Below are 12,704 nucleotides of genomic sequence, written 5' to 3'. Positions count from 1 at the left end.
ATATCCCAGATATTCTTAATGTAGTTTTTTTTTTAACTTGATAGGTTGAAGAGATGGAAGCCAGGCGACTGTTTCAGCAGATTCTTTCTGCTGTGGATTACTGTCATAGGCATATGGTTGTTCATCGAGACCTGAAACCAGAGAATGTGCTATTGGATGCACACATGAATGCCAAGATAGCTGATTTTGGTACATATCTTGAGGGCTATTCAGAAATGTATACCTACCTTTAAAGGATATCAGTAAAACCATTAAAAAACTGAGACCTTTCAATGTTGACATTGTGAATCCTGTACATGAAGAAAGGATTAGTTGCACAGTCTCCCCATTAGCTTGGTCTTTTCATTTAAACACACTTTAAAAAAATGCAGTTTCCTCTCTAAAAGATAGAGGGCTATAGTCAAGGTAAATCAGTGCAGTCTATATTCTTCTTAAGGAAATTATATATAACTTTTTTGCAGGGGATGGGTCCCAGACCCCTTTGTAAAAAATGATGAAAGTTTGGGCATTCTTCCTGGTAAATGCACATAAACAGATACACATGAAAATTCTCAGGCAGTTTTATATATAAATCATTCTGAATCTACCTATAGAGAGGTTTGTGGATCACAGGATAGCATATGTCCTAACAACTGGAGAATGAGAATAGGAGTTTTCATCAGTGATACAAGATAAAGGTGAAATGTAATTTTTATGCTCTGAACACTTTCCAGGGCAAACATGCCTTGAAAGGGTACCATAGTAAGATGTTTGGGGAAAGGATTATAAAGTGTGAGGTTATAGAAAGAGATGAGAAAGCCCTCAAGTTCAACACTGTCTGTTTTACGTTTTTGCCTATACATTGTTTTTAATCTAAAAAACAGGAAATTAGTTTCCCTATTTCTCTTCCTACTCCAAATCATGGAATTTATTTATTAGTATAGTTTAACTAAATTTTTGGTATAGTAAGGTTATTTTTTTCTACATTGATTTAAGCTTTCTTAAAAAAAAATCAAACTTTTGGAACACTGTGTTTTTAAATTGACTTATCTGATTTTTTACTTAGAGATTTTAAAAAGCACTTTTGAAAGCATTGTATACAAATGTAGCAGTCTCTATTTTACTTCTTTCTACTGTAGAAATAGATGAATAATATTTTGATGCTTTTATTTTTGGCAAGCTTAATATAATTTAGATGACCTCATTTTGGGAAGTGGATCAGCATCTTAATTTAGCGTGTTGTGCTTTAGCTTTTTTTGTCATGGTATAAGCAGATTGAAAGGGTTTCTTTCCAAAGTCCAAAACGTTATTTCAAATGACTTTGAAAATGATTTACTTTTACGTTTAAAAATATTTAGCAGCAGATAAATATTACTTTTATTTTCAGGGTTATCTAATATGATGTCAGATGGTGAATTTCTGCGTACTAGTTGTGGATCCCCAAATTATGCAGCACCTGAAGTCATCTCTGGCAGGTAGTAATAAATCAATGAAGAGTAAGGTTTTTGTAATCTTGGCTTCATTCTGATAGCATTTAACTATAATATATTCATTTTGGAAAACAAGATTAACACAATTGAAGGATAGAATGGTTATATTAAAATTTTTAGAAATATTTCTTTTAGATTTTGTTATGATTATATTTAAGGAGTTTTTCCTATTAAAAAATGACCGAAACGGCTTGATTTAACATACCTCTTTAATTTAGGAAAGTACAGATAAAGCATTTCTTAAAAAGTTTAATCTAGTGTTATTATTTATCAGACCTAGTACTTTAGTAATACTTTGCATGTTATTTTATAACATATAGAGTGTTTTATGTTTTGTTTTTGGAAGAGTCAGATTGGGGGGACCATTTTCTTTCATGAAATTAGACTTTCATGAAATTAAACTGTGTAAGTGGGGGATATGTAACTACTTATGTAATTTACTGTTATGTTTTCTGAATGCTTATATAGATTGCAGTGGTAAACTCAAGTTTTTCAACAATGATAAAGTATATCACACAGGTTGACAGATTTCTAGGAGAATACGTAGAAAGATATTGTAAGTAGAAGATAATACTGTTTGGATAGTAAAGCAAATGATGTAAATGATGGACAGCAACTTTTTATACAAACAGATTAAATTCTTTTAATTGGAATTGTGGAGTTTATTTTGTTACCTCAGACTCAGGTTTGAGTTCTTTAGTATGCTGTCAAGAATTTTAATGCTATAGTAAGGTGAAAGAAAAAAAGACTAACATTGTAGGTATAGGTTATCTCCAGCCAAGCAGACAAGCTAATCTTAGCCCCAGGAGCCTACTGCTATGAAAGTGGTAGGTACTCAAGGCGGTAAAGGGTAAATACTGTCAGAGAGAATGTGACAGAACTAGTTAGGTTATTTAATGTTTCAGATATTCTTTAACACAGGTGTGCCAGTGAAAAGAATCTATTATACATTCATTTATGGTAAAAAAGATTTAAGCATAAGTCATAAATTAGTGTATTTTTTTCAAGTTTAAGGTCATCTACTTTGTTTCCATCAAAAAGTAACCATAAAAAGTTTCACGTTTTTTAATTAGTCAATTAGTAAGTTACAGTTAAATGAGTTTGCTACAAATAAATAAAGTACTATTTTCTGTTGGCACACTTGAATACTAGTTGGTTAAACTGAATATTATCTGTGGGGAACAACCATTGAATGGTTGAGGAGTAGCCATGGATTTCATTAAGGACCTCGGAAATCAATATATATATACTGAATCTATACTGTATAGATTTAGGAACAGGGTACATATAAATGAGAAAAGATAACATTTATATTTCGGGTTTGTGCTGTCATCTTTCTGTTTAGATTGTATGCAGGTCCTGAAGTTGACATCTGGAGCTGTGGTGTTATTTTATACGCTCTTCTTTGTGGCACTCTTCCATTTGATGATGAGCACGTACCTACATTATTTAAGAAGATCCGAGGGGGTGTTTTTTATATACCAGAATATCTAAATCGTTCTGTTGCCACTCTCCTGATGCATATGTTGCAGGTTGACCCCTTGAAACGAGCAACTATCAAAGACATAAGGTGATCTTTTTGTTACTGTTATGACAGTTTTTAGTATTAATAACAGTACCACTAATTGAGTACCTTCTTTGTACTAAGCTCTATAACACTTTATTTTATAAGGATTTTTTTAAATTGACAAAGCAAAACAGCATACAAAAACGAATATTCTTAACATACAAACATTCCATACATGATGTACAATCAGTGGCTCACAATATCATCACATAGTAGTATATTCATTACCATGATCATTTTTTAGATCATTTACATCACTCCAGAAAAGAAATAAAAAGAAAAAACTCATACATACCATACCCTTTACACCTCTCTCTCATCGACCACTAGTATTTCCCTCTACCCAATATATTTTAACCTTTGTTCCCCTATTTTTTCTATACCCCTTACCATTCCCTTTCATTGATCACTAGTATTTCAATCTACTCTATTTGTTTTACAATTGTTCCCCTATTATTTATTTATTTTAAACATAACATACAAACACAAACATTCTTAACATATGATCACTCCAGTCTTGGTATACAATCAGTAACTCAGAGTATCATCACACAACTGTATATCCATCATTGTGATCACTTCTTAGAACATTTGCATCAATTCAGATAAAGAAACAAAAAGAAAATAAAATTCATACTACCATACTCCTTATTCCAACCTTTCATTGATCACTAGCATTTCAATCTACTGAATTTATTTTAACATTTGTTCCCTCTATTATTTATTTATTTTTTAATCCATATGTTTTACTCATCTGTCCATAGGTAGATAAAAGCATCAGACACAAGGTTTTCACAATCACCCAGTCACATTGCGAAAGCTTTATCATTATACAATCATCTTCAAGAAACATGGCTACCAGAACACAGCTCTACATATTCAGGCAAATCCCTCCAGCCTCTCCATTACACCTTAACTAAAAAGGTGATATCTATTTAATGCGTAAGAATAACCTCCAGGATAACCTCTTGACTCTGTTTGCAATCTCTCAGCCATTGACACTTTATTTTGTCTCATTTCTCTCTTCCCCCTTTTGGCCGAGGTTTTCTCAATCCCTTGATGTTGAGTCCCAGCTCATTCTAGATTTCTGTCCCGCATTGTCAGGAAGGTCCACACCCCTGGGAGTCATGTCCCACATCGAGGTGGGGGGCAGTGAGTTTGCTTGTCATGTTGGTTGAGAGAGAGAGGCCACATCTAACCAACAAAAGAGATTCTCTTGGGGGTGACTCTTAAGCCTAATTTTAAGTAGGCTTGACCTATCCTTTGTAGGGTTAAGTTTCATATGAACAAACCCCAAGATTGGGGGTTCAGCTATTGCTTTGGTTGTCCCCACTGCTTGTGAGAATATCAAGAATTCAACTTGGGTAAGTTGAGTTTTCCCCCTTTCTCACCATTCCCCGAAGGGAACTTTGCAAACACTTTTTTATTCACTGTTCAAATCACTCTGGAATTTATCAGGGCATCACTCTGGACAAACCCACAAAATCTCATGCCCTACTCAAGGTTCCATGTACTTATTGTGCTCAATTAACCTGTCTGCATAAGTTATATTAGGAAATGCAGTACTCAAAATTTAAATTTTGTACCAAATAAACATTTTTTGCTTTAGTTTCATACATAAGTTAAAATTTTAAAATATCAATTTGCCATCTATTTTCACACCCTACAGTAATGACATTCCTTTGTTCATCCTCATGCAAAAACATTTTTAAAATTTGTACATTTAGTCACTATCATTATACACTCTAGGCATTCCTAGAGTATACCATCTCAGTCTTTGTTGTCTTTCTTTCTGATTTCATTTGTGCCCCCAGCCCTCCTCCCTCTGTCATTCTTACATTGAGCTTTATTCAGTGTTTTAACATAATTGTATTACAGTTAGATAGTATTGTGCTATCCATTTCTGGGTTTTTACAATCAGTCCTGTTGCACAATCTGTATCCCTTCAGCTCCAATTAACCAATATCTTTCCCTATTTCTATCTCCTGATGGTCTCTGTTACCAATGAAGTTCTCCAAGTTTATTCACTAATATCAGTTTGTATCAATGAGACCATACAGTATTTTATCCTTTTGTTTCTGGCTGATCTCATTCAGCATAATGTCCTTAAGGTCCATCCATGTTGTTACATACTTCATAACTTTATTCTATCTTAAAGCTGCATAATTTTCCATCGCGTGTATATACCACAGTTTGTTTAGCCACCCGTCTGTTGATGGACATTTTGGCTGTTTCCTTCTCTTTGCAATTGTAAATAATGCTGCTATGAACATTGCTGTGCAAATAATGTCTGTTCTCTGTCCTTGCCCTCATGTCCTCTGAGTAGATTCCTAACAATGATATTGCTGGGTCACATGGCAATTCTATATTTAGCTTCCTGAGGAACTGCTAAACTGCCTTCCACAGTGGTTGTACGATTTGACATTCCCACCAACAATAGATAAGTGTGCCTCTTTCTCCACAGCCTCTCCAGCACTTGTCATTTTCTGTTTTATTGATAATGGCCATTCTGGTGGGTGTGAGATGATATCTCATTGTGGTTTTGATTTGCTTTTCTCTAATAGCCAGGGAAGTTGAGCATCTTTTCATGTGCCTTTTGGCCATTTGTATTTCCTCTTCTGAGAAGTGTCTGTTCAAGTGTTTTGCCCATTTTGTAATTGGGTTGTCTGTATTTTTTGTTGTTGAGTTGAACAATCTCTTAGTATATTCTGGATACTAGACCTTTGTCTGATATATTGTTTCCAAATATTGTCTCCCATTGTGTAGTCTGCCTTTACTTTCTTAACGAAGTTCTTTGATACACAAAAGTGTTTAATTTTGAGGAGTTCTCATTTATTTATTTATTTCTTCAGTGCTCTTGCTTTAGGTGTAAGGTCTATAAAACTGCCTCCAATTATAAGATTTATAAGGTATTTCCCTACATTTTCTTCTAACAGTTTTATTATCTTAGATCTAATGTTTAGGTCTTTGATCCATTTTGAGTTAGTTTTTGTATAGGGTGTGAGATATGGATCCTCTTTCATTCTTTTACATATGGATATCCAGTTCTCTAGGCACCATTTATTGAAGAGACTGTTCTGTCCCAGGTAAGTTGGCTTGACTGCCTTATTAAAGCTCAGTTTTCCATAGATGAGAGGGTCCATTTCTGAACACTCTGTTTTATTCCATTGGTCAGTATATCTATCTTTATGCCAGTACCATGCTGTTTTGACCACTGTAGCTTCATAATATGCCTTAAAGTCAGGTAGCATGAGACCTCCGACTTCATTTTTTTTTCTTAGGATACTTTTAGGTATTTGGGGCACCCTGCCCTTCCAGATAAATTTGGTTATTGGTTTTTTTGTTTCTGAAAATTAAGTTTTTGGGACTTTAATTGGTATTACATTGACTTTGTAAATCAATTTAGGTAGAATTGGCATCTTAACTATATTTAGTCTTCCAATCTATGAATATGGTATGCCCTTCCATCTGTTTAGGTCTTCTGTGATTTCTTTTAACAGTTTCTTGTAGTTTTCTTTGTATCGGTCTTTTGTCTCTTTAGTTAAATTTATTCCTAAATATTTTGTTCATTTGGTTGCAATTGTAAATGGATTTTTTTCATGATTTCCCCCTCAGCTTGTTCATTACTAGTGTATAGAAACACTACAGATTTTTGAGTGTTGCTCTTGTAACCTGCCACTTTGCTGTACTCATTTATTAGCTGTAGTAGTTTTGCTGTGGATTTTTCGGGGTTTTTGACATATGGTATCATATCATCTGCAAACAGTGAGAGTTTTACTTCTTCCTTTCCAATTTTGATGCCTTGTATTTCTTTTTCTTGTCTAATTGCTCTGGCTAGAATGTCCGACACAATGTTGAATAATAGTGGTGATAGTGGACATCCTTGTCTTGTTTCTGATTTAGGGGGAAAGTTTTCAGTTTTTCCCCATTGAGGATGAGGTTAGCTATGGGTTTTTCATATATTCCCTTTATCATTTTAAGGAAGTTCCATTCTATTCCTATCCTTTGAAGTTTTCAACAGGAAAGGATGTTGAATTTTGTCAAATGCCTTTTTTGCATCAATTGAGATGATCAATAGTTTTTCTGCTTTTATTTGTTGATATGGTGTATTACATTAATTGATTTTCTTATGTTGAACCATCCTTGCATACCTGGGATGAATCCTATTTGGTCATGGTGTATAATTCTTTTAAATGTGCTCCTGGATTCGATTTGCTAGAATTTTGTTGAGGATTTTTGCATCTTTATTTGTTAGAGTGATTGGTCTGCAGTTTTCTTTTTTTGCAATTTCTTTGTCTGCCTTTGGTATGAGGGTGATGTTGGCTTCATAGAATGAGTTAGGTAGCTTTCCCTCCTCTTCAGTTTTTTTGAAGAGTTTGAGCAGGGTTGGTATGAATTCTTTCTGGAATGTTTGGTAGAATTTAACGTGTGAAGCTGTCTGGTCCTGCACTTTTCTTTTTGGGGAGCTCGTTAATTGATTAACTGATTCAATTTCTTTACTTGTGATTGGTTTGTTGAGGTCGTCTGTTTCTTCTCGAGTCAGTGTCGGTTCATGCCATTCTAGAAAGTTGTCCATTTCATCTACATTGTCATATTTATTAGCATAAAGTTGCTCATAGTATCATCTCATTACTTCCTTTATTTTTGTGGGGTCAAGTGGTTAGTTATGTCTCCTCTTCCATTTCTGATCTTATTTATTTGCATCCTCTCTCTTCTTTTTGTCAACCTAGGTAAGGGTCCATCGATTTTATTGATTTTCTCACAGAACCAGCTTCTGATTTTGTTGATTTTCTCAATTGTTTTCATATTCTCAGTTTCATTTATTTCTGCTCTAATCTTCATTATTTCTTTCCTTTTGCTTGCTTTGGGGTTAGTTTGCTGTTATTTCTCTAGTTCTTCCAAGTGGACAGTTAATTCCTCTATTTTTGCCCTTTCTTGTGTTTTGATATAGGCATTTAGGACAATAAATTTCCCTCTTAGCACTGCCTTTGCTGCATCCCATAAGTTTTGATATGTTGTATTTTCATTTGCCTTTGCCTCAAGATGTTTACTGATTTTTTTGTGTGTGTGATTTCTTCCTTGACCCACTGGTTGTTTAAGAGTGTGTTGTTGAGCTTTCACATATTTGTGAATTTTCTGGCACTCTACCTATTATTGATTTCCAACTTCATTCCTTTATGATCTGAGAAAGTGTTTTATATGATTTCAATCTTTTTAAAATTTTTGAGTCTTGCTTTGTGACCCAGCATATGGTCTATTCTTGAGAATGATCCGTGAGCACTTGAGAAAAAGTTGTATCCTGCTGTTGTGGGGTGTAATGTTCTATAAATATCTGCTAAGTCTAGCTCATTTATTGTATTATTCAAATTCTCTGTTTCTTTATTGATCCTCTGTCTAGATGTTCTGTCCATTGATGAGAGTGGGTAATTGGAGTCTCCAACTACTGTGGTTGATGTGTCCATTTCTCTTTTCTGTGTTTCCAGTGTTTGCCTCATGTATTGTGGAGCATTATGGCTCAGCTCATAAATATTTATGATTGTTATGTCTTCTTGCTGAATCATTCCTTTTATTAATACATAGTGTCCTTCCTTTTTTTTTTTAAACTGTTTTGCATTTGAAGTCTAATTTGTTGGATATTAGTATAGCTACTCCTGCTCATTTCTGATTGTTTTTTGCATGAAATATCTTTTCCCAACCTTTCACTTTCAACCTATGTTTATCCTTGAGTCTAATATGTGTTTCCTGTAGACAGCATATAGATGGTCTTGTTTTTTAATCTATTCTGCCATTCTTGTCTTTTGATTGGGGTATTTAATCCATTAACATTTAGTGTTATTACTGTATGGGTAGTACTTTCTTCTGCCATTTTGCCTTTTGGATTTTATATGTCACATCTAATTTTTCTTCTGTTTACCTTTACCAATAGTCTTCATTTCAACCCTCTTCTCCACACCTCTCTCTCCTGTCTTTTCATATCTGCCACTTGTGCTTGCTTTAGTATTTGTTGCAGAGTTGGTCTCTTGGTCACAAATTCTCTCAGTGATTTTTTGTCTGAAAATGTTTTAATTTTTCTGTCATTTTTGAAGGACAATTTTGCTGGATATAGAATTCTTGGTTGGCAGTTTTTCTCTTTTAGTAATTTAAATATATCATCCCACTGTCTTCTTGCCTCCATGGTTTCTGCTTAGAAATCTATGCATAGTCTTATTGGGCTTCCCTTGTATGTGATGGATTGCTTTTCTCTTGCTGCTTTCAAGATTCTCTCTTTCTCTTTGACCTCTGACATTCTGATTAGTAAGTGTCTTGTAGTACGTCTATTTGGATCAGTTCTGTTTGGGGTACGCTGCGTTTCTTGGATCTATAATTTTAAGTAAGAGTTGGGAAATTTTCAGTGATAAATTTCCTCCACTAATTTTTCTCCTCCTTTTCCCTTTTCTTCTCCTTCTGGGACACCCGCTACACGTATATTCATGTGCTTCATATTGTCATTTGATTCTCAGCCTGTGCTCATAGTTTTCCATTCTTTTCCCTATATTTTCTTTTGCTTGTTGGATTTCAGATATTCCATCCTCCAGCTCACTAATACTGTCTTCTGCCTCTTGAAGTCTAACATTGTAGGTTTCCATTGTTTTTTGCATCTCTCGTACTGTGCCTTTCATTCCCATAAGTTCTGTGATTTGTTTTTTCAGACTTTTGATTTCTTCTTTTTGTTCTTTCCTTGCCTTCTTTATATCCTCCCTCACTTCATTGATTTGGTTTTTGATGTGGTTTTCCATGTCTGCTTGTATATTCTGAATTAATTCAACTCCTGTATCTCATTTGAATTATTGGTTTGTTCCTTTGACTGGGCCATTTCTTCAATTTTCCTAGAGTGGTTATTTTTTCCTGGCATCTAGGCATTTAATTACCTTAATCCATTTCTTTTGGAGATTGTTTTCGTTTCTTTTACCTAGGATTTTCTTGCTGGATGAATTTGTTGTCTATCTGTTCTTTGACATTCAGTTCAGCTTATTCTGGACCACTAGTTTAGGTTTTGTTTAACAGAGCAGAAATTTTAGTTCTTGTTTTCTTGTTTCTTGCCCTGCCTGTATGGTGCCTTTTTCACCCCACCCTTAGGAGGGTCTACTTAGGTATTATAGACCCCAACCAGATTTTCCTAGACCAAACTGGCCTCCTGTCAGGAGGAAAGAGTCACCTGTGTCAATTTTTCCTGAAAGTGAGACCCAGGAAGCTGAAAGACTTTCCTGTGAAGCCTCTGGACTTGGTGTTTTTCCTGTCTTGCCCAGTACATGGCGATTTTTGCCTATAGGTCCCACCAGCATAATGTGATGTGGTCCCTTTAACTTTGGCAGTCTCTCCAAATCCTCTCACCATGCTGGGGGCGTTGTGGAGACAGAGGAGAGGTTGTAGGCTGGCTTTGATGGCTTCAAATTTCCAAGCCCTGGGGTCTGAATTCCTTGAGGAAGGGAATCTACCTGAGCTGGGCCCCACCACTCCCCTGGGGAAAGCACAGACTCCAGATGAGCTCTCAAACAAGCTTGTTTCTGCCTATGCCTGGGACATTTGCAGCCTGAGAAGCCCTGTCACTGTATCCAGAGGCAGTCAAGCCGTTGAAACATAGCCACAAAGAAAAAAAAAAGAAAGAGAAAAATCCTTCTCAGAGCAGGACTCCCATTCCTTAGGTTTGCCAATCAAGAGCATAAGTTGGTATGTTGCTTTGCGTACCTTCAGATCCTATGTGACCCCTCCTTTCCTTCAGGGCCCAGACCCTTTCAAGTATCATGTGCTATCCTATCCAAAAAACCTCAGTTTCTTTTTTTTTCTTTTTCCATCAGACCTGCCTCAGCGCCAGGGCAAAAATTAGCAACCTCCTCTTTTACCAGGTTCACCTGAGCTGGGGGCCTATTTTTAGTAGTCAGAATTTGTGAATTAATTCCATACTTAAAGCTTAGTTGCACTCAGCCCCTGCTGTTGGTAAACTTTGCTTTCCGCTCTGGGAAGCCGCCTGTGGGGGAGGGGCGCCGGCTGCCATGGCTTGGGGCACTCACGATTCTGCAGGGACTTGCAGCCAGTCCAGCTGATGCAGACTGGGGTACGCTGTGTGTCCGGTCACTGTCATGGCCCCAGCAGTTGTACTGTACTGTTCCTGGCTATTTAGTAGCTGTTCTGGAGAATGAACTAAATCCCACACCTCGCTGAACCACTATCTTGGCACTCTCCTCTTTGATCCATTTTGAATTAATTCTTGTATAGGGTGAAAGGTATGGGTCCTCTTTCATTCTTTTGGCTATTGAAATCCAATTCTCCCATGCCCATTTTTTTTTAACATCTTTTTTTGGTGAAATATAATATATGAAAAAGCAATAAATATCAAAGTACATTGTAACAATTAGTTGTAGAACAGATTTCAGAATTTGGTATGGGTTACTGTTCCACAATTTTAGATTTTTCCTTCTAGCTGCTCCAAAATATTAGAGACTAAAAGAAATACCAATAAAATGATTCAGCAGTCATATTCATTTGTTAAATCCTTTCTTCGCTGTCTTAACTCCTTCTTCTCCTTTGACCCTTCTCCCAATAATTAGGGGTATTTGAGCTGTGCCATTGTAACCTTTTCATTTTGGAAAGGTTTGTCAATAAAATGGGATATGGTGATGTAACTAATTGATTTCCTGGAGAGGCTAGCCCCTCTGGGTTTCAGAACTTATCTGGCCTAGGAACCCGTTAGAGGTTGTAGGTTTCTGAAAAGTAATCTTAGTGCATGGAACTTTTGTAGAATCTCAGAGTCTTAGGTGTCTTTAGGATTGGCAGGAATGGTTTTGGTTGATGTTTGGCAAACTATGGTAAATAGCAATATCTAGCTGAAGCTTGTGTAAGAGTAGCCTCCAGGATAGAGTTTCAACTCTCTTTGATTCTCAGCTACTGATACTGTATTTTGTTACAATTCTTTCCCCCCGTTTTGTTCAGGAAGGCGTTGTTGATCCCACAATACCAGGGCCTATACTTATCCTTGAGATTCATATCCATGTTTCCAGGTAGACTTTAACCCCTGAATGTCATGTCCCACATAGTAGGGGGAGGATAATAATTTTACTTGAAGAGTTGACATGCTGATTTATTGAAAAGACTATTCTGTCCTGGTTTAGTGGCTTTGGGGGCCTTATCAAAAATCTGTTGTCCGTAGATGTGGTTATCTATTCTGCACTCTCTGTTTCCTTTGGTCAAAACTTCTGTCTTTGTGCCAGGACCATGCTGTTTTGACCACTATGGCTTTATAGTAAGCTTTAAAGTCAGGAAGTGTTAGTCCTCCCATTTTCCTCTTTTTTTTTTTTTTAGGCTGTCTTTAGCTATTCAGGGTCTCTTTCCTTTCCAAATAAATTTGATAACTAGCCTTCCTAAGTCTTCAGATACATTTTTGGGATTTTGATTGATATGGCATTGAGTCTGTAGATCAGTTTGGGTAGAATTGACATCTTAATGACATCCAACGTTCCTATCCATGAGCATCCATCTATTTAGGTCATTTTAAAATTTCCTTTAGCAATGTTTTATAGTTTTCTGTGTACAGGTCCTTGACATCCCTGGTTAGGCTTAATCCTAGAAACCCGATTCTTTTCATCACTATTTTAATGGAATTTTTTCCTCAATTGTCTCCTGAGGTCATTATA

The 12,704-nt window shown here is 35.9% G+C and overlaps 1 protein-coding gene across 4 annotated transcripts in view; it reads left to right on the top strand.

Moving 5' to 3' along the window:
• Window positions 1-12,704, top strand: part of PRKAA2 (protein kinase AMP-activated catalytic subunit alpha 2) — a 129,303-nt gene that overhangs the window by 73,388 nt on the left and 43,211 nt on the right. For all 4 annotated transcript variants that reach the window (XM_077149521.1, XM_077149525.1, XM_077149523.1 and 1 more), the window contains 3 exons: window positions 45-189; window positions 1,367-1,454; window positions 2,815-3,039. In XM_077149521.1, the coding sequence (XP_077005636.1) occupies window positions 45-189; window positions 1,367-1,454; window positions 2,815-3,039 (458 nt within the window). The remainder of the gene's footprint in view (window positions 1-44; window positions 190-1,366; window positions 1,455-2,814; window positions 3,040-12,704) is intronic.

The sequence above is a fragment of the Tamandua tetradactyla genome, chromosome 2 (assembly GCF_023851605.1).
Source record: "Tamandua tetradactyla isolate mTamTet1 chromosome 2, mTamTet1.pri, whole genome shotgun sequence".
NCBI classification, from domain to species: Eukaryota; Metazoa; Chordata; class Mammalia; order Pilosa; family Myrmecophagidae; genus Tamandua; species Tamandua tetradactyla.
Note: the sequence above shows the minus strand (reverse complement) of the source record. Positions and strands in the feature narration are given on the sequence as shown.